This window comes from Oreochromis aureus, linkage group 20, assembly GCF_013358895.1.
Source record: "Oreochromis aureus strain Israel breed Guangdong linkage group 20, ZZ_aureus, whole genome shotgun sequence".
Lineage (NCBI taxonomy): Eukaryota > Metazoa > Chordata > Actinopteri > Cichliformes > Cichlidae > Oreochromis > Oreochromis aureus.
Genome location: NC_052961.1, coordinates 29,435,597 through 29,455,828, shown reverse-complemented (window position 1 = coordinate 29,455,828; position 20,232 = coordinate 29,435,597). Strand labels below are relative to the sequence as shown.

The window sequence follows — 20,232 nt, the reverse complement described above, 5'->3', positions numbered from 1 at the left end:
CTAACTTGCTTCATGAAAGCATGAAAACGTATTTCCATAAATGTTAAACTTGTCACTATTATTTCGCTGAGTTTATGACAGTCTTTCTTCAGAATTTTTATAAACTGTTTTTAGGTCCCACACACCTTGCAGTAGAGCCTGACTGATGCAGGATTTTCAACGTCGATTCTAAAATCGATTGGTATGAAAATCCAATATTCCAAAATACCGGCTGATTATTTTTTTTCCCGTATGCACGACACATACAACTTTCCTGAACATTTGTTATGTGTAGTTATTTATTTACTTGTTCACCTTCTATCCAGCTCACCTCAGATCAGCCGCTTGTTGTTTGTGCCGAGTGCCCTCTGGTGGAAAAACTGTGTAATATCACCGTTCGTAACTTGGCTGAAAGGTGTTTCTTCTGTCTCTTCTTTCCAATTCTATCGTCATTTAAAAATGCAGATAACAAAAAATAGTAAATATAGTCCAATAATATCGCCTTGCCAATAAATCAGTCAGGCTCTACCTCTCAGTCATTTCAAAGTTCTGCTATATGATGCTTCTTCCACTTCAGTCTACAAAACTTCACCCATCGAGTCAGCTGTTCTGCTTGCTAAAGGGGACTTTTCAAAGCTACTGTTTCATCAAAATTATGTCTGTTCCACCAATCCAAGTTGCTCATTTAGATATTTACCTAAACAAATGGGGTTTTTTCTCTCCTGGGTAAAACAATAATAATTATAATAATTTAAAAAACATAAATCTGCTCTTTGAGACAGATAAAAAGAATCCAAAAGAATTCTGGCACTTTCTGCTGCTCTGAATGTAGCCTCACTTTCATGCATCATTTTTAACATGCATTTACACACTTAGGTGAGAAAGTGGAGCTAAAGAGGCCTCAGATTTGAGTGAGTTTAAAATTTGTAGGCTTATATAGAAATTTGAAGTAAAAAAAAAATAGATATCATCCAGCATTTGAAAAGAGATAAAAAGGAATATACTGTACATATACACCAAAAAACTTCTAAATTAGTGTTAACGTAAAAATGGATGTTTTATATTAAGCACAATCATGCTGCGACAAAAATATATATATTTATAAATTTATGTGCAGAAGGGAGAGGTAGTATGTTTGGCTAAACGCACTGCTAAAGCTTAGCGGTGCATCGTCCGTTTACAGAGACAGAGAGACGACAAAGTCCGAAGAAAAAAAGAGCAAAGCAGAGATGACAGCAAGTGAGTAAAGAGAAAAAAAAACAGTGTGAAAGTTAACATTGAGAAACATTGGGATCCACTGGCCTACTCACAACAGGATTCTACCTAACAACCTTTTTACAACAATTGGCAACTAGTTTCCTGTATATCTTATGAAAGAACACTGCAAAGGTTGCTGAGGAGAGAGTTGTAGTGTGTGTGTTTGTATTGGTGTGTGCTGAGTATATCTGTGGTATGAGTTTATGTTTGGTTCCCTTCAAGGCTATTGTGAAAAGTTGTCCTGTACGTTACTGAGGTATCTGTTAAATGTTTCCAGCTGAGTGAGGTTGCTGTAAGTAAGGCTACTGAGGTGGAGCTGCTGACCTGGGTTGAAGGGAGGAGGGGTAATGGGGCGAGAGACTTGAGCATTGTTTGGATTCTTTTAAACGCTAACGGCCTCTAGCATCAGCTACAACTATTAGGTTAAAATGTATAAGCCAGATGTTTCATGTTTAACCCTAAATATATACATTAATAATGGCAAGTAGGGCTTCTCCAAGGAGGAGTCAGCATCCAGCAGCAGCATAGCAAAGTTAAATAGTGAATCCTTACAAGGGCGCAGACTCTCGCCCCATCACCCTCTCCTTCATTCCTTTTGAAACAGATGATGTAGATGTAAATGTAAAAAGTCTGTCAACAACTGTTCTTTAGCAAATGACGATTGCTTTAAAACATCTGAATTTAAACAGCTGCGATGCGAGACGCAGAGCAGTGACAAAGGTAACATCCCGCTTTGGATTTTAACAGGCGACGTATCAGTCAGTCAGTGCACACTTTACAGTGTGTCACTAAGTCTGCACATCTGTGGCAATTCTCTTTTTAAAAAATATTTTATCTCCTTTAATCCTCTATACAGATTCTACACAGTCTTCTAGAGGTCCACTCCAAAGGTTTCCTGGGTCGAGTCGGACAGAGGAGCCATTCTCGGTTGTCATCTCCACATTTGAGCGACCTGTACAATTCCACAGCAGTTGTGCTCCCTAAAACTTACACTCCCATCAGCCCTTGGTGCACCACAGTTTTCCAAAGTAGAGCTTGACTCGCTGCTGAGTTAAAGCTATGAAGAATAATCCTGCTGTAACTGGTTATTGCAGAACAAGAGGTGGTTAGATGGTTGATGAAAAAAGAGGCACGCCCATGCTGTAGCTGCAACAGTTTGCGTTGGCTAAATCCTGTGAAAGTCAGTTGAGGCAGTGTTAGTTTATGATCACATGAGGGTTTGAAGAAGGAGATGTTTTTGTTTTTTTATACAGAGTTGGGGACTGCCTCTCCGTTCACAAAGAAATGATCCAGCTCCAGGTGGAAAACAGCGACACTGACAAGACTTCTTTCCTTCCATTAACAAAAAGGAAGAAAACAAAAATCAGTGTCAGTGTTCCTTCCCTTCCCTGTATGAGAGGATGAAGCCACTATGTGAGTTAAAAAAAAGAGCTATTCCATGTTCACTCACTTGATATCAGGGGGAAAAAAAGGGAAGAAGGAGCTTGTTCTTCGAAAACGGCTCCAGGAGTCCGCTTTGCTCATCTTTGCTTCATTAAAACGACACTGCAGCGCAGCAAGCCAAGCGCCAGCAAGACGGCAATCTCTGACACGCAATACAAGTGACAGTCTTGAAAAGAACAAAATTAAATCAGTAAATAAAATCAGATGTTCACCAAAATGAAAAGATTATGAATATACTATATAATTGTCAAAAGCTTATCGATTGACTTTAGAAGGAGAGAGAAAAAGACATACATCCATAAGCCTGAAATGGACAGAGAAGACATTTACTAGTGAGAAGTTACTGAGCTGTTGGGCACGTTTCAAAGGCCGCCGGTGTGTTAGGATGCTTACAACAACTGTGTGTATACTGTGTAGACGGAATGCTCAAAAACAAATGCCACTGGGAATGTTTAATCATATGAAGTGTTTGTAATTATAAAACATCTTTTTTCGAAGTCTCATTGATGTTTGTCCACTATATTGGCCAATTCAGTAGGAAGAAGGTTACCTGTTTATAACAGGTGTTTATTTAGCTGTGGTGGTGTTTTACTAATATCAAACAGGTACAATTCTTTTCACTTAATGTCAAAAAGAAAAAAGCCAGCAGTCTTCTCCGGTTCTCCCTGAAACAGCTCAGCAACCTGTCCAGAATTGCCACTTCTGTCCGTTCTAGCAGAATAAAACATAAGAGTTCAACTCCTAATTGCATATAGCAGAGCATCTCGCCATTAACAAGTGAATTCTCTTCGTATATTAACCTACGTTAGATTCTAAATATGTACAGAATTAGCAAGTGGTATTTACAAAGTTTGTCCACAAGGGGGTGGTCCAGGTCTGCATGAGGGTGAGCAAACACTGTGTCAACAGAAAAGTGATGTATGATATGTAGTGATGTTGAAAATTAACATTCTAAACCTCGCTTATGTGGCTGGTGTTGAAATGATACAAATGTGATAAAAAGATATGAGGCTTGAGTTTATCTTTTGTACAAAAAAAGAAATTCTTTCTCGTGCTTTGTATCGCTACTCTGCTACTAAGAGCATCTTCAGGATTTCATTCACAACATTAAACTATTGTATATTGCTACTGTTCTGACTTTGGGGGGAAAAAACAATCAGACAAACTAAAGCTCAGGCAGATATTTTCACACCGATGAGTCTGCATTTGAAATGTATTAATTATGACCTCTAATGTAATTTCTTTGATCAGATAAGCTTAGAAAACAAAGTCTCGCATTAATTATTATTTCAAAAAGTTACTCTTTTAGCTTCCTTCTGCTGTTATTTAGTATGATTAGAAATCACAGTGATGCCTAGAGCTTCAAAAACAATCTCTGTCTCATGATTGTATGCTTACGCCGCACACATCGTAAACACCAAGTACACAATATCATCAGACAAACTTTTCCCTGAGGCAACAGCTGGTAGCTGGTTTCTGTCCAACTACGCAGCTCTAACTTTCTTAGCAGCAATCTAACCAGCTGAACAAATACTTTTGGATAGTCACTATCCATGCAACATGAAGTTGTGTTTGCGTATGTCACTCTACAAACTTCACAGGTCCAAAAAAATGCTTCCCTGCACTAGACCCTCAGTCAGAGCCTGTACACACACCCCCCAGTGGTCCATCAATATTCTCCCTCACTGTACACATATCTCGTAAATAAAAGGACTCCTCACACGCTTCTCAATGTGTGTGTGTGTATTTGCCTTTTGAAATATGACATATACACACACACGCACACGCACGCGCGCACACACACACACACACACACACACAACAGAGGAGAGGCCTTCAAATCCTCTACATAGTACAATAGTCAGAACTATTTGCTTCCATGGAAGCAACCATGTTTTCCTATATATGTCAGCTTATACGTATCATTTATATTTATATAGATTTATACATACATTCTTTTTTACTGAATTCCTTTTTGTCCTGTGAAAAAGGAATGCCATCATCTGTAGCACCTCCCTCCATTTATCCAACCTCGTTTCCTCCTTCCTCCTTCACCATTCCCATCCTGACGCTTTCCTACTTAAATGTCCTTCTTCAGTCTATTACACTATCTGAGACTATATGCACAGATTCACAGGGAAACACGCCTGCTCCACTCTCACTTTGTATTTCTATGAGATTACTGTAAGCTTGCCCATGGCTTCTGATATTTAATATATTTGGATGTCTTTGCTTTTGAAAACTGTAAACCAACAAGAGTTAATAGCTATCTAAACCGAGTTTATCACCCAGCATGGGTAATGAAAGTAAATCTGTGCATTTGCTCCTGTGTATTGTGGCAATGGCGTGAACATGGAGCAACGTTAAAAGAGGATGAGACATTTGTGTCCATCGAGCTGTCTCCACTGCAGGAAAAGTGGCAGGAATCTAGTAGTTTTTGAGGAAAGGCCGTCATGATTAAGGGGTGATTTTTGGAGTTTGGGGATGGAGAGAGGACCAGGATGTCAATGAGTCTGGATATCTGTGTGATGTAATGAAATCTGATTCTGTACAGTGTTTGCAAATCCAGAAGCAAAAATAAAATCTGATTATCCAAGTGCAACAGAAAGCAAGAACCTGTTTAGTGTGTTTCATTTTTGTAAATCCAGAGGTCCAGTTGTCTGAGTCTTGTAGCTTGAGGTTAGGAGGATGAAGAGATGATGAAGAGGTGAAGATTACTGTCTACCTGTCAGATTATCCATCTTTCTCCCACATGCCCAGGTTTTTATGAGGGCAGTGGCGTTCTTGGGGAAAAGGCAGCAGGGGTTGGTTACTCATCCTCTGTGTTACGAGCGTGTGAATGCATACACGCAGGCTTCCTCCACCGCTATGACACCTCGCTGCCAAACACTTCCAGCACCAGTGGGGTCAGCTGCATGCTGTGCTCGGGCTGGAAGGAGAGCGAGCGGTACTGCTTGGAGTGCTCCTCGTTCAGGCTGCGCAGGTCAGCCAGCTTCTGGATCATCTTGGCGTAGAGCAGACGTCCGCCTGGGTGGTTGACTCGGATGTAGGCCTGCAGCACTTCGGACAGGTGGTCCTGGAGCTGCTCGATGCGGGCGTGGTCTTGGACACCGGGACGATCTGACATGGGAGAACAAAGAGGGTGGAGGGAGTGGAGAGTTTAGCCCATCGTGAGCAAGGTCACACAACAAACGAGGTGGGGACGTGGACGGAAAGGCAGAATCGGACAGAAGCACAGAGAAAATTAAAGAGGGAGCAGCAGGGTGAGATTGAGACGGGAGGTGTGGGTGGATGGAACGAGAAAGAAAACATATGTCAGAACATTTAATTGTTTTGTTTTTGAAAACACTGAATTTAAATGTTAAGTAGTAATGATACCAGCCTACAGACATGCCCCCTGTTAATATAAAGTTATATATTTTGATTTGATAATAAAATTAATGTAATTATCATATGAATCGCTTAACACAGTTGCCTAGTTCTTTCTCATTTCTTTGGTATTGTGTTTCTAAACATTGGACAGTGTTAAATATGCTCCTCATGCTCGACTCAGACTTTAGGATCTTTACATACAGGTTTACAAGACGTGATTAATGACGTGGCAGAATGTCTCCGTTCAGGAATGTTTGCTGTTATCTTCACTCTGCAATATCCTCCCTGCACTCAGCAGAGACAGCTGACGCACAGACGCTCTTACTGTCTCTTCTTGTCCTTGTTTTAAGAAAAATGCATCAGGTGTCTAGTGTGCATTTCAAACTGAACCATAAACAGTTTTTTCATAGATTGTACAACAATGTTGCTGCTCTAACAGAAAACATTTACCTGCTGCTTTGTATAAAATGTTGTACAAAAGTCTTGAGCCATCCCTCAGATTTTCTTGTATGTTTGTTATTTAACCCAATCAACAATGACCTACCAAGCATTCAAGCAAAAAAAGGCCTACATAATTCTAGCACCAACAAAGTGATTCATCAGAAGATATTATCCATCAACCCCATATCACAGCAAAACATGTAATAGACACGCCGGTACATCGAGTCCATTTCACGCTTTGCCTCTTTAAAACATGAAATGGACACACATGCAGAAGCTGCATCACCAGCAGGGGGACATAATATATTTAAAGCAAAGAAGTAAGTAATGAACAAAAAAGCGCACTTCAAGGTCCTTAGTCATCAGAAATGATTAAATAGGAAATTAGAAAAAAATAGGAAAGAAAGCTTGCCTTGAGATTTCAGGCTGTGTTTAAGAATAAAAGTTTTCATACCAAATACTGACCTTCAAGTTTTTCTGTGTGTGTTTGCAGTTGTTTTAAAAGAATTACCCCACCTAGTTCCCTAGTTCCTAATGAGAGGTGTCTTAAAACTTTTGCACAGTATTGTATATGAGCAGGTTTATAAAAAGAACACTGTCTGCTCTGGTGATGGGATGTTCAGGGTCTTGATCACGTCTGCCACTCCTCTTGTTAGTCTTTCTTATTACTGGATAAATATATTTTGAACCTTTTTCTTTTCTGTGCTTAGAAATCTGCACCACAGAGTTTGTACTGTAACTAAAGATGTGTAGATAACAAGTTTTTATTGGATTACTTTCAACATAATAGCAACAGAGAGCAAGGACATAACTAATGATTTTTTTCCCTCCCTCAAAGAATTTAATTTCTAACTGCGGCTGCTTTCTAAGTGCTGTTGCTTTGATACAAATAGTGTGTCCCTGAGGCTCTCGAGTCTCAAGGAAAACAAAACAAACTGTTTTTGAAATGGTGTACATTCTCTTCAAATGACCCTGCTGCTTGACAGACTCTTTCTGCGATTCAGGGATTTGATACTCCTTATGTTCATTCACTGGTTCAAACTTGTCATCTACAGTGTGCAAACTTCTGCTTCCCACGCTGTGTTGTAACTTCATGCTTTAATGTACTGAACAGCACATTTGGTCTTCCAGGAAAAGCTTTTTCTTGTGTTACTGGCAGCACACGACTACAGGAGGAATCTAGGTCGAAAGAGAATGTGACACACACCCTGCACCATGCTGTTCACACTTTGATGATACGGTGTTGTTAGTAGTGAAACGAACCACTAACCATCTCTAATCTCTATTCTCAATCTTTAAAGCATGGCTCAGCTGGAAATACTCCTAGACAATGAAGGCACGAACGAACACACAAACAGCAGCGGCAGTACCTGGGGAGAGCAGGCAGATGGCCATCAGCAGCACGTGCTCCTCCTCGTGCAGGTTGAGTTTCTTCAGACCGACTTGGAATTTCACCAGCGGCTCCAACAGCTCCAGAGTGTGACCCGCTGTGAAGGATGACACACACTCACTGTTAGTACATTGTGCTTATGAATGAAAACACACCTGGTTTCCATGTGTATTTCTATTTTGCGGACAGAGAACATCGCTACCTGCCCTTCATGTACGAGTGAATAAGCACAGAGTGTGCGCTTGTGGCTGAAAATACCTGAAATCGAAACCTCACAGTAATGTGCAAGTGTGCGTAAAAAGCCGAGTGTGGGGGATCCTTGTAAGACTGTTATATAAACTGGGAGAAAAATAATCCCAGCTGTGTCACCAGCTTCAAGAATTAACACTCTATACCTGGGAGTGTGTAAAGCTATGATTCACCAATGCCTCCAGAGCAGCGACTCAACAAGAGGAGTCCATGTTTTGAGAGTATATATATAACAGATAAGCAAGGTCTCTGACACACATAGCAAATACATAAACATGAAAATCAGTCACCAATGCTTTAGTTCTTCTGTGCAGCTACTACACGAATGAGATGAAACCAACCCTTTGTCACATCGCTGATGCAATACTTAAAGTCAGGTCCTCCGCAGCTCCAGGACATGTCTTCCAGACTGAATGACTGGTTTGAACGCAGCATGATGATCTCAATGGCACTTGACTTTAAAAGAGCGATCTGGTCCTCCGCTGTCAGGTCTCTGTACAACACACACAGTTACAGATAAAAGCATGAGTCACACTACGTTGTTTCAGTCAGGCACAAGCACTGTCAAATCATTAAATTTGTCCTACTGGGACAGAAGAAGGCGTTTTCTTTGGTTTACTTTACTTTTTGAAGCTCAGAGAGAAATAATGCCTTCATACCGCATTAACCATATAAAGTCATACATGTATAACTTCATGAATAACCCATACAAGACCAAATAAAATAATAATAGATTATCATAAATTGTTAATTAATCATGGGTAAATATATTTAAAATACAGTTTTAACTGTAAAGTGTTGTGTTAAAAAACAAAAAGCCAAAGAAACAAATAGTGCATGTAGTAAGTTTGAAAATGGCTCAGATTGTGTCAGAGTGTACTGTTATATAGCGGTACACGTAACAAACACGGGCTGCAAACAAACTTTACATTTTAATTGATGCAAATTAAGTGTGACAAACCAAAAAAACCAAAACTTTCTTGTTCTCAGAATACACTTGACCCTGTTCCATCTGACGAGTTCCACTTAACCACCTACATACACAAATGACTGTACGTCTGTGAGGTAGAGCGATAGTAGAACAAGAAATAAAACAATGTATTTAACAGTTACTGTAGCAACAGAGATCTTTGCAAACAGAACTAAAAGTATGTGCATCTGCATTCACTGATGCAAGCTGATGCAAATGTAAGAGAACCACAGACCTTTTATTTAGATTGTTTATGCCATCACTTCTGAATGAAATCAGATTTTGTTTCTTTCTTTTTACATACCAAGGATCTAAACACTATTTAAATGTTTCTATATTATGCCTACAGAGAGAAAGAAAAAAAGAAAGTTAACCAAGAATTCCAAACTTCTTCATTTGGACCTCACAGCATACAGCTTACTCATGAGGAAATGTAAATAAAGCTAGGCATCCATGAGCCATTATTGTTTCCCAAGATGCAGACATGTATGCGTTATGCACACCCATGTGACAGATACAGTATTCCATGTTTATTCTTCTGTTTCATCGTCTCTGTATGTGCATACATTTACAAATTTATCTCTGCTCTGCATGTATTTATAAAGCTACAGCCTGTTCTGGAGTATTCTTGGAAGAGCATGTTTGTTTGGGGGTTGATAATAGCATCTCGCCTTACTCGGTAATGCCCAGCAAACAACTGGGGAGCAAAACAATGTGCCCTTCACGTGGGTAGGGAGCTCGTCTATGTGCTACCCGATAGATGCACCAGAATTTACAATGCATCGGGAAAGTATTGACAGTCCTTCACCTTTTTCTACATTTTATCATGTTACAGTCTTATTCCAAAATTCATTAAATTCACCTCAAATCTTTGGTGAAAAGAGCCCATAGTGAAAAAGTGAAGAAAGTTTGCTTGAAATTCTTGCAAATTTAATTTTAAAATAAGAATATAACATTGATTTACTGTAATGAGTCCAGAAAAAAAATATCAGAAAATTAGTTAATGGCATAGAGAATAAGATAATAAGAGAGAGAATAAGATAATAAGAATATTAGCAGCTTTATGGTACGAGACGTCTAGCAATCAGAGCCCTTCTGAGCCCAGCAATTTTCCTGCTTATCTCTAATTGGTCAGATTAAGCAGTCTGCTTTGTCTCTAAGACATTTCAATTACATTCACAACAAAGTATTCAAATTATAGGTTCAGTCAGATTACTGAATAATCTGCCAATTACTTTATTGCTCTCATGTCCATGGAAATGTGTGGAAAACTGAAATCTATGTGGGAAAAAAGAAACTGAAAATGTTCTTTAGAATCTTCCAGAGCCAAATAGGCAGATTCAGTTAAATACTTAGATAGTGGAAGTTAGAATGGCCACATTTTTAGCATTTATTATGTTTTGTTAGTGATTCAAATTATTAATCTACCAAAATAGTTGCTCAATTACCATCAGCTATTTGATCAGTGCATTGGGAACCACATAAATCAAAATAAAGCTCACATAATATAGTGTTTAATGGCTGTGGGCAAATGAAAAATATGAATCCATCTTTTTAAAAATATCAGTTACAAAATAACAAAATGATTTAATGTACTTTCTTGGCAAATCTCATTAGAGGCTTTAACCGGTACCTGAAGCCTGGGATCATCTTGGCAAAGCCTATAACCTTCTGAATGCTGTAGGACACCAGGTCAGCCAGGTGGGGCAGCATGGAAAGTTTTGTGTCCTCCTCACTGGAGTCTGGACTACTTGCGCCATCCTGGTACATCATTAACAGGTTGCTGAAGTTCATTTTGGTGTCCACTGACTCTGCTCAAGGAGGGGATTAGGAGACAAGTTGATAAAGGAGGAAGGAGGGAAAAGGGAATAGGGCGGGGATGGAAGGGAGGGATTACAAGAAAACATTTAGAACAGACAGAAATAGCAACGAGCAAGTTACCGGTTACACAGGGGAGATAGCAAGTGAGTTCACCATGAACCGATGAGTTTAAATAATAAATGCGCCAAAGACTTTTATTAAATTTGATAAAAGGTATTAAGTGTATTCTGTTTGGCCGATATGGCAAAGAAGCAACAAATTCTAAAAAAGATTGATGTTTCGCACACAGCAGCACAGAAGATCAGTACAATCACCACAGCTTCACTGTGGAGCATCAGTGATTCAGTATATGACTAACAGTGGGCACAAGCACCCCTCATATTTCTTGTAACTGCAAACATGAGTATTCCTTTATTGGGTCTGTTTGTTTTCCACAGTGGGTATGATCCAGGAGCTCACTGACAATGCAGCTGGTGTGATACGATCGCAAAATGAAGCCTAGTTATTATTATTTTTAATCAACGGATCTCTTCACAGCTGTGTCCAAGTGTCCTAACCCTGATTGATAAAACACACAAGAGAAGAGGGACCCTTTATTGTCTCACCAGGTGAGTGGTTGAATGAGTCAGACGAGGCATCAGAGAGTGAGTGAAGAGAGGCAGCTCTGCTGGCACTGCGTGTAACCGGGCCTTCGCGTACCGGGGGCTGCAAACACACACGGAAACACAAGTATTAATATCACCCCGTGCTGCTGGGCTTGTTTTCATGGGCTCCAAAAGTCCAAGTAATCACAACACACCACAGGTCTGTGTCACAGGAGCAGGGACTGGTGGAACTGTTCTTTTTCTATTTGAGGTTTTACTCAGAATAGCAGTCGCAATAATAAAGTAATAAAGCTTCACATAATGGAATTAGAAATGTCAGGTTTGCTGCACAGTGTGCATGAACACACCGTGTTCTGAAAAAGTACTCTATGTACTGGGGTTGCCAAAAAAAACAAAGAACAAGCAAAAACAAGCAAAACAGTCCCTGCCTCACCAGCAGCTAATGTAATCGCATCACTGAAAAACACTTTGATGAATTTCAATAAAGCCCCCGTTTCAACAACAGTAAACTATTAAACAGCTAACCTGGTAGGCACACATGGCACACCACTGTTACTGACTTTTTAACGGTGATGATTTTTTGTATATAAAACAATCACATTACCAAAAAGTACCAAAATCACATTCTCAAATTCTCATCACTCATTCAAAAATGTTTGCTTCATTGTTACTTATAATTATTTTCTGTGAAAAATATGCGTAAGTGTGAAACTGTGATTAAAGTATGCCACCTCACATATACATGTCCAGCTCAAGTCAGTGTAATTGTGTAAGAGTTAATGCTCAGTAATAATTAATGGGGATCTTGCTGTGGTGTTAACACATTGTGCAAAAGCACTGCAGCACCCTCACAGCAATTCCTGGTGTTTTACTGCAGACAAATTTAATCTAATCATATTCATTAGGCACAAAGTAAAAGACAGATCTGATTCCATGCTTTCATCCTGTGTGTACCAGGTCATGACATGTGACACCTGGTACACCGATAGTCATTTGGAAAACAAAATGAATTTGCTCCACCAATCATAAAGTGAGCGTAGAGCTGTCACTGCCCCAGTAGGGCCTGCTGTGATTTTTACCCTGTATGGTCGTGGGTAAGGTGCTAGGCTTTTTGTACAGCTGACTCTACTCAGCAATTAAGACCAGAGAATAGAGAGCGCTAGTGCAGGGGTGTCAAACATACGGCCTGCGGACCAGAGTCAGCCCAGCAAAGACTCCAGATAGACCCACTGGAAGGCTTAAAATGCGAAAGAGGGGCATACATTTTTGGACTTTTAACTGTACTTTTATAAGTTTGACAGTTTCTCCTCCCTCATGGCTGCTTATGCTAAACCAACGGAACTAAGTTGTACATAAACAAGGAAATGACAGAAATGTTCCTGTCATTAACCATCTATAGAAATATAGAAACTTTATGTTTTAGAAATACAGGAGACTCTGGGCAATGAGCTACTTTTTTTCTGTAATTTTCACATTTTTCATGTAGAAACCTGAGACATGCAGTTGAAATTGCACATCTCAGTGATTTAATGTGTTAATGTTAAACATCTTTGCACTGAAAGAGAGGAGATGGTCACTTATCCCATAGTCCAAGATCCAACTTTGCTGTATGTGGCCCATGACGCCAGAGTGCCAGAGAGGCTTTTGTTATGTTTTGTTTCTTTTGAAAGTAATAGCAGCTCGTCCATCTCTTTCAGTTTACTTATTAATTTTAAAAAAAACTTTAACAATTTTCCTTCCATGTCTCTTTTTTTCAAACCAGACACTTTTTACTTTCCCACACCCCTTGGACTTTTTCAGGAGAACTTAACAAGTGGGGGCTTGTCTCAGATTTTAACCCAGGACCTCTGGCAGGTGTGAAGAGAGAAAGTAACTTTGCACAGGACTAACCCTAAAGCGTGTGAAGTCAGAATAGGAGGCATCGTAGGTCTTGTGGTGAGCTTCCACCAGGCAGGAGATGATCCGAGCCTGTTCCTCGTTCAGCCGGGGCCTCATGGCCTCTCGGGCTGCCTCCTCCTCTTTTCTCTTCATTATCATTTCCCTTTTCCGTTGAACCTCTTCATCTGTCAGTATGACTACAATGGAAGATAGAATAAAAGACACATTAAAACATTTTAAAAAGAAATTATGAAGAAGAAGCAAAATCAAGTTAGGAGTTAAACTGAAAGGAAAGCAATTCCTGTTTGGTACCTTAGATAATAGTTAAGGCATCATTACCAACTTTCATAGATGAAATCTGAGAAATTCAGCAATAAAAGTAGCTAAGGGGGATGTAATGTAAGCCCCAAATATTTCCATCCCAGGTTACATTACCATGCATCGCTTCAAGTTGGCAAGCAGAAAAGCCTGTCATGTCTTCTGCCTTTTCATACAGATGATGCGGTTAATGTTAGATATTTAAGTGCCTTTTTCCTTATTCATGCTGCCCGACAGAAGCTGCAGGCAGTGCGGCGCAGTGGTGCAGAACAGAATAGACTTACTGCTTATAAGGACTCTTGACTAGATGAGACGGTTGCTTGGGAATTCCTGGGTTTGCACGCACACGTCTTAGAGCCTTACATTGCTTTCTAATCATAGACTATCAAAACATATTATTTACTACAGATTGCCCCTGACCTGCATCTGTCTGCTTTGGATTTTAAACATGATATACAATGACAGATGGCCGTGAATCCTCTGACAAAATCTGACCCCTTTGACTAGACAAACCATGATAGATGCTGCTGATAAAATTGTATTAGAAAATAAGATCACTGTCAACATTTCCTGAAGTGGCTAATCTCTGGTTTTACATTAAAATAAAATGGTCCTGCCACAAGGGATTCAAAATATCATATTTGATACATGGGTTTTGTGAGTTTATGTAACATCTAGTCAGATGTGTGATTTTCTTTCCCCCTAAAAAACATAAATAAATTGCAAAATAACACATTGCAGTAAATTACACAAAAATGCCAGCGGGTAGCAAAAATGATACAAATTAAACTAATCATTAATTTCTTTTCTTTTTTTAAAATTAAGCAAAAGGTTCAATTAACACTCCAGTTTCAGTTTCTCTTTTAAATGAGCATCTGGATATTTGTCGAATTGAAGTGGCACCTGATTGTAATTAAAATTATTGAAGATAACGTTTTCAGAAATGATAAAAATACTGGTAAATATTTTTACAGTTAGTATTTGTGTTATCCGAAGCTAGAGTCCATGGGTCACTGTAGTCACTGCTGAAGCATTGCACTGACCTATGAATGCCTTGGCCCATATTATACTTTTGACTCTGCGCCATAGTAAACGATTACCCATGAAGAGCTCAACTGGGCAGACAGACAGTGAGATTGCCAGACAGACTGCGACTGCCAAGGAGAGACAGACTGTCATGGCTGAAGCCCAAAAAGATGAGGTTGCAATCTAACAGCTACAGAAAAACTGTTTTGCTGTTTACATTTTATGCAAAATTAATTTAGTCTAATCACATTATGCTGTTTTTTTTTTTTTAAATTGTTTAGTATTTATAGCATGTGAAACTTTTAAAACACAGGGAACTTTTGTAATTCAGCTGTAGCCTTTCTAATTTTAAATACATCTTTGGATCAAAGGTATAAGGACAGCAAATATTTATGTACTTTACAGCTTAAGAGACCAATTACATGTCATGGCTGACTGTAAATTAAATAGAACTCAGAAAACACACACTTCATCTTGAATACTGGTTGTTTTCCTGGAAGTTGTAAACAACTAATTTTAAAGTGAACTTTCTGTAATTGCACCCTGGACTGCAACCACAGAAGCAGCGTTACATAATCAAATGATTGGGTGATGCAGAGACCAACGACAACAACAAATACTACTACTTGAGGCTTAAAAAGGCAATTCAATAACCTTGACTGCTTAGCTAACTAGGTTTTACTAGGCTTTCATCTCTTTTAACTGACTGTAATTAATTAGGCTTTGGCTACACTCCAGTGTCCATCCAGTCACAAGCCAGGACTGTCTTGAACCACTCCTTGTGGTAAAGACATCCAAATAACTCAATCATGAATGGGCACAATTTGGTCAAAGTTTGGCACCAGCCGTCAAAGAAGCTATTCTAAAGCCCAGAACATGATTGAACCGGTTTCCAGCCAAGCTTGAGCACTGGATGGAATCATTAAGGCTTTCCACAAAAAACAACCGACCATCAAAGGAACATCTTGACCACCCCACAGCACTTGGCAGGCAGCAGCAGTTTACCAAAAGAAAGTTTGCTGTTTGGAAAGCCAGTGATTGGATGTGGTGAAGTGCCCAGGGTGGCAGAGGAGAGCAAAGAGAGAAAGGCAGAAAGAAAGAAAGGCAAACTGTGATGGGGGCAATTAATTAAAATCCAACAGGTTTTGGTCAACACCGGTCCTGTTCCCTGGCAATGAGCGAGCAGCAGAGTGCCCCTGTGGTGGAGGCCCAGAGGTTCCCAGCAGGCTTATTCATTAACCAGCCAACCAACCACTTAAACACAATTGAGACTTCTAATACTCCAATTTGGTGAGATATATGTCAAGGTGGTTCTGGTAACCAATACTGTTGCAGCACTTACGCCCTGGATGTGATGGATGAAGGGAAATTCAGGTCAGAGATAGATATCAGAGCATTGGAACATGCTGACTGTGATGCCAAATACATGGTGGCAGGAAGCCGTGTGGTATAAACACTGTTGTGTCTACGCAGCAAATGTAAAAAAAAAAAAAAAAATGTAACTGATGTGGGCACTAACCTAACTGCTCATGCACCTGGGCCTCTTATCAAAGAAAATATCAGGATTTGTTTTACTTTTGCAATAAAGCTGTTGGTTAAGTTACAGCACAACCAAATATACCAAAGAGTTTCAACAGAAAACAAATTATTTATTTGCATATCCAACTTGCGAGCATAAAGACAAAACTGAAAACTCAGACATATTTAGAGAGGAATTTGCCCATTAGATTCATTCTATAATTCTATGCCGATGGAAAAGCTGGGAGATCAAGCTTTTAGTTTTGGATCCACACCATTTCCCTCTGTTTAACATGTTTGGTCCACAAAGTGAGCATCTGGCAATTCTGGTTACATCGAACAAGAGTAAAGGTTGTCAAAGGCACAGAATACAAAAACATTAGAGAAAGGGTGAAGAATTTAAATTAGGGAGCTGATGGCCTTGGCAACAGGAGGGCACTTAATGCAAGAATCCAGCCACCTAAACGGTAAAATGTTTCAGAAATTCTCCTGAACTTCTAATCCTGTTACAAATAAGCACCCGCCCAAGGATAAGCACACAAACATACACAAACACTGCAAGTATTATGACACACACACACACACACACACACACACACACACACAAGCGTGGGGGAAGGGGTGTCCGTTCCTGGCATCCACCTAACCTCTGTCAAATAAGGACAGCATAGGGGTGTTTACTACGAACTCAGCTGGCACAGCTACTAGAGGGCAAACAGACACACACGGAGCTCTAATCTGAATGGCGGTGAAGCTTAGACAAAGCGTCAGTATAAAGAGGATAGAATACAGAAACAGAAACACATACACAACAAAACTGATGGTAACTGAACTGTGTTCAAATTCATTTATTACAAGTTATCCTGAAAAACAAAAGAAAAAAAATAAATTCTGAAACCTAATCCTTATGTTATTTTATTTCCATGGAAATAAAAGCTGACAAAGACATATTATTTTATTATGAAAAGATTTTTGAGTCAGAAGTTTTAGCGCAACCGCAGCGAGGCAGCCTGATGAAATAAATCACAAACAGCTGGGATTGGCATAAGAACCGCATGGAGATATATGCGCAGAACGAGTTATCTTCTTTGTCAACAGTCATACAAGCAAAATGACCCTAAAAACAATGGTTTGAAAAAACTACGAGCACTTGTTTGTTGTCCTTTATTAACTCAACATATCACTTTATAATAAATGTTTGAGTACTTAGAATGCTGTATCTGGCTCCGTGTTGGGATCAATTTGAATATTTAGTAATCTGCGGGTATGTTATCACAACAAAGACACATCAGTAAAGATAACTGTACTCTTTTATAACTGGAGGTACACACAGCAGTCCATATACACTTTGATCTTATCTTCTAGATAAGAATGTGATTGTTTTCATAGTACATTCTTGTTCTATGTATGTATGTTGCTGAAGCTCCAAGGTAATTGGTGCACAACACTACATTATTGTTATTCAATTCAATTTTATTTATACAGCACCAAATCACAACAACAGTTGCCTCAAGGTGCTTTATATTGCAAGGTAGACTCTACAATGATACATACAGAGAAAAACCCAGCAATCATATGACCCCTTATGAGCAAGCACTTTGGTGACAGTGGGAAGGAAAAAACTCCCTTTTAGCAGGAAGAAACCTCCAGCAAAACCAGGCTCAGGCAGGGGCGGCCAGCTGCAGTGACCAGTTGGGGTGAGAGAAGGAAGACAGGATTTTATCCTGTACAATACTGCATGCATTTTTGCATGCACTCTTGTACATGTTATCTATTGATAATATATTAATATTTTTAACAGTTACTCTATTCACAGAATGCTAATACGCTGACTCGATTCAGTCGTGTGAATTAGGCTTGCTTGCTCGCATACAGTCCTGCTACATTTCTTTTCAGTGCCAATGACACAATTGCAGTTGGTATTAATAAGTATTTTCTATAACAGATTTTTCATTGCCAAAGATGTGAGGCTTTAACATAGCATACAACGGATATTTATTTGGAAAAATTGCTTCGCAGGCACAATAGAGACAAACAGAGCAGCTGTAATTCCCAGTAGTGAATACAGTGGGCTTCGTTTTCCCCACAAACCTGTGTATAAGCTCTGACAAAGAGACCATTTTATCCACATAAGAGTCCCTGTCGCTCTCTCACTTCTCGCTCTCTCTTCGCTCTTCTTTCGTCAGACACAAACAGACACTGCAGTGTAGTACGGCTATTTATGGTGAACACGGTGGCAATCATCAGTCTGAATTGTGCCTGCATCATCTCTCTTACACACACACACACACACACACACACACACACACACAAACACACAAACACAGTCTTTTTGTGAATGAAATGGAAGCTCTACAATTCTGTCTCTTTGAAGAAGGCGAGCCATTGTTGAAAAGTACTTTAACCCCTCCTGGCTTCCTTCCTTCCTTGCTTCCTACTTGCTCGCTTATTTTCCTCTTGTCATTTACTACTTGTTACGGTTACGCTCATGCATTGATGCTGGCAGAACTTTCTATTACTGTACAGTTAGTTTTAACTGAACAGTACAGTACTGAACAGTTTTGACTGAAATGCACACTGGCTTGCAACATTAAAGAGGTGCCCTGTCCCTATTTTATATTTAAATAAGTGGGATGTAGGACCGCTGATGTAAGCACTGTATAATGTGATCATTTGTAAACATGCAAAATAACTATGGTAGTCATTGCGCATCAAATGCTATTTTGTGTTAACAAAAGGTGAGGTGATGGCTCATTTTCCCTTCACAGCACCTTCTTCTTGTGTTACACCCAGGCCTGCTGCTGCATGCATAACCAATACAGTTAAATACAGAACACTATCAAACTGAAAATATAAGAGATTATTACTTCAGTAACTGATTACAATGCTTTAATACTACCAACTAAACTAGCTAATTACAGAACCCCCATCTATATGGAGAATTAACAACATTATTAAGTTGAGCAACAATCTGATCCACGACTGAGTTTGCCAAATGGTGCAAATCTTAAGATATCTTCTTCCTATAAATCTGATCAATTTACACCAAAACCACTTATTTAAATGGCTGATTTTCCATCCCAGCTACAGAAGTAAAATAATTATTACAGATCAATCGTCTTTTGTGCAGTGGTGGCCTTGGTTTCTAATTTAAGCAGTGACACAGAAGTAGCATCAGACCAGCTGCTCAGTATCTCAGATACTAACATGAATATTACATCAAAGGTAAGTCAAGCAGGAGCAAAGCTGTTAATTCTCACTTTAATATCAGCCTCAGTATCACTCTGCAAAAGTCTTGCGTATGCAGTGAGGCATATATCAAAGTCCAGCACAAACATCAAATAATAATATGATTTTAATCATAATCTTGATCTTGAAGCTGTCGTAATTTTTCCGTCTATAATGCATATCATTTCAGTGTATCCTACTAAAGTGAAGAACATGTTTCCTATTGATCTTATTGGTTGTAGTGTCCATCTCTAGAGCAGATAAAATGTCCCCACAGCTGAATATATAAACCAGCAGGTTTCACTCTGCATCTGATACCCAACCTAGTAACTTACAGCTAATCATTCAAAAAAAAGATCACTTAAATACAAGATACTTTGGTCATGTATTTGCATGTCAACCAAGAACATCAGTATTCTGTTAGAGGTCATAAATATCAACTTACACTCTTTCATCATGCCGATGTCAATGCAGCGTTTAAGACGACAGGCCTGGCAGTGACGCCTGTTGTCCTTAGTGATGGTGCAGCTCCCATTAAACGGACAGGTGAAGGAAGCTTTGCGTTTCATGCTGCGCCTATGAAAAGCCACAAAGAATCACTTACTCATTTGGGATCATTTATTATCTATAACATAAGTGGTATACTACTAAAAACAGGCATTTCTGGTGATAACCCAGCTACAGATGAACTGTACATACTACTGAAATGTAGACACCCAAAATTAAGAAAAAAATTA

The 20,232-nt window shown here is 39.3% G+C and overlaps 1 protein-coding gene across 3 annotated transcripts in view; it reads right to left on the bottom strand.

Annotated features, from left to right (window-relative positions):
* Positions 1-1,073: 1,073 nt before the first annotated feature.
* The window catches only part of LOC116311198 (vitamin D3 receptor A), a 65,135-nt gene continuing 45,976 nt past the window's right edge, over positions 1,074-20,232 (bottom strand). The window contains exons 4-11 of one of the 3 annotated variants that reach the window (XR_005609588.1): positions 19,941-20,071; positions 13,418-13,602; positions 11,528-11,627; positions 10,735-10,912; positions 8,473-8,624; positions 7,863-7,979; positions 2,687-5,799; positions 1,074-2,568 (exon numbers count right to left, since the gene is read on the bottom strand). Coding sequence is in view for 1 of the 3 variants with exons in the window: in XM_039604306.1 (XP_039460240.1) it covers positions 5,546-5,799; positions 7,863-7,979; positions 8,473-8,624; positions 10,735-10,912; positions 11,528-11,627; positions 13,418-13,602; positions 19,941-20,071 (1,117 nt within the window). In the remaining 2 variants the exon portion in view is untranslated. Of the gene's footprint in view, positions 5,800-7,862; positions 7,980-8,472; positions 8,625-10,734; positions 10,913-11,527; positions 11,628-13,417; positions 13,603-19,940; positions 20,072-20,232 lie in introns of all 3 variants that reach the window. The other 2 variants (XR_005609589.1, XM_039604306.1) reach the window with 2 other exon arrangements.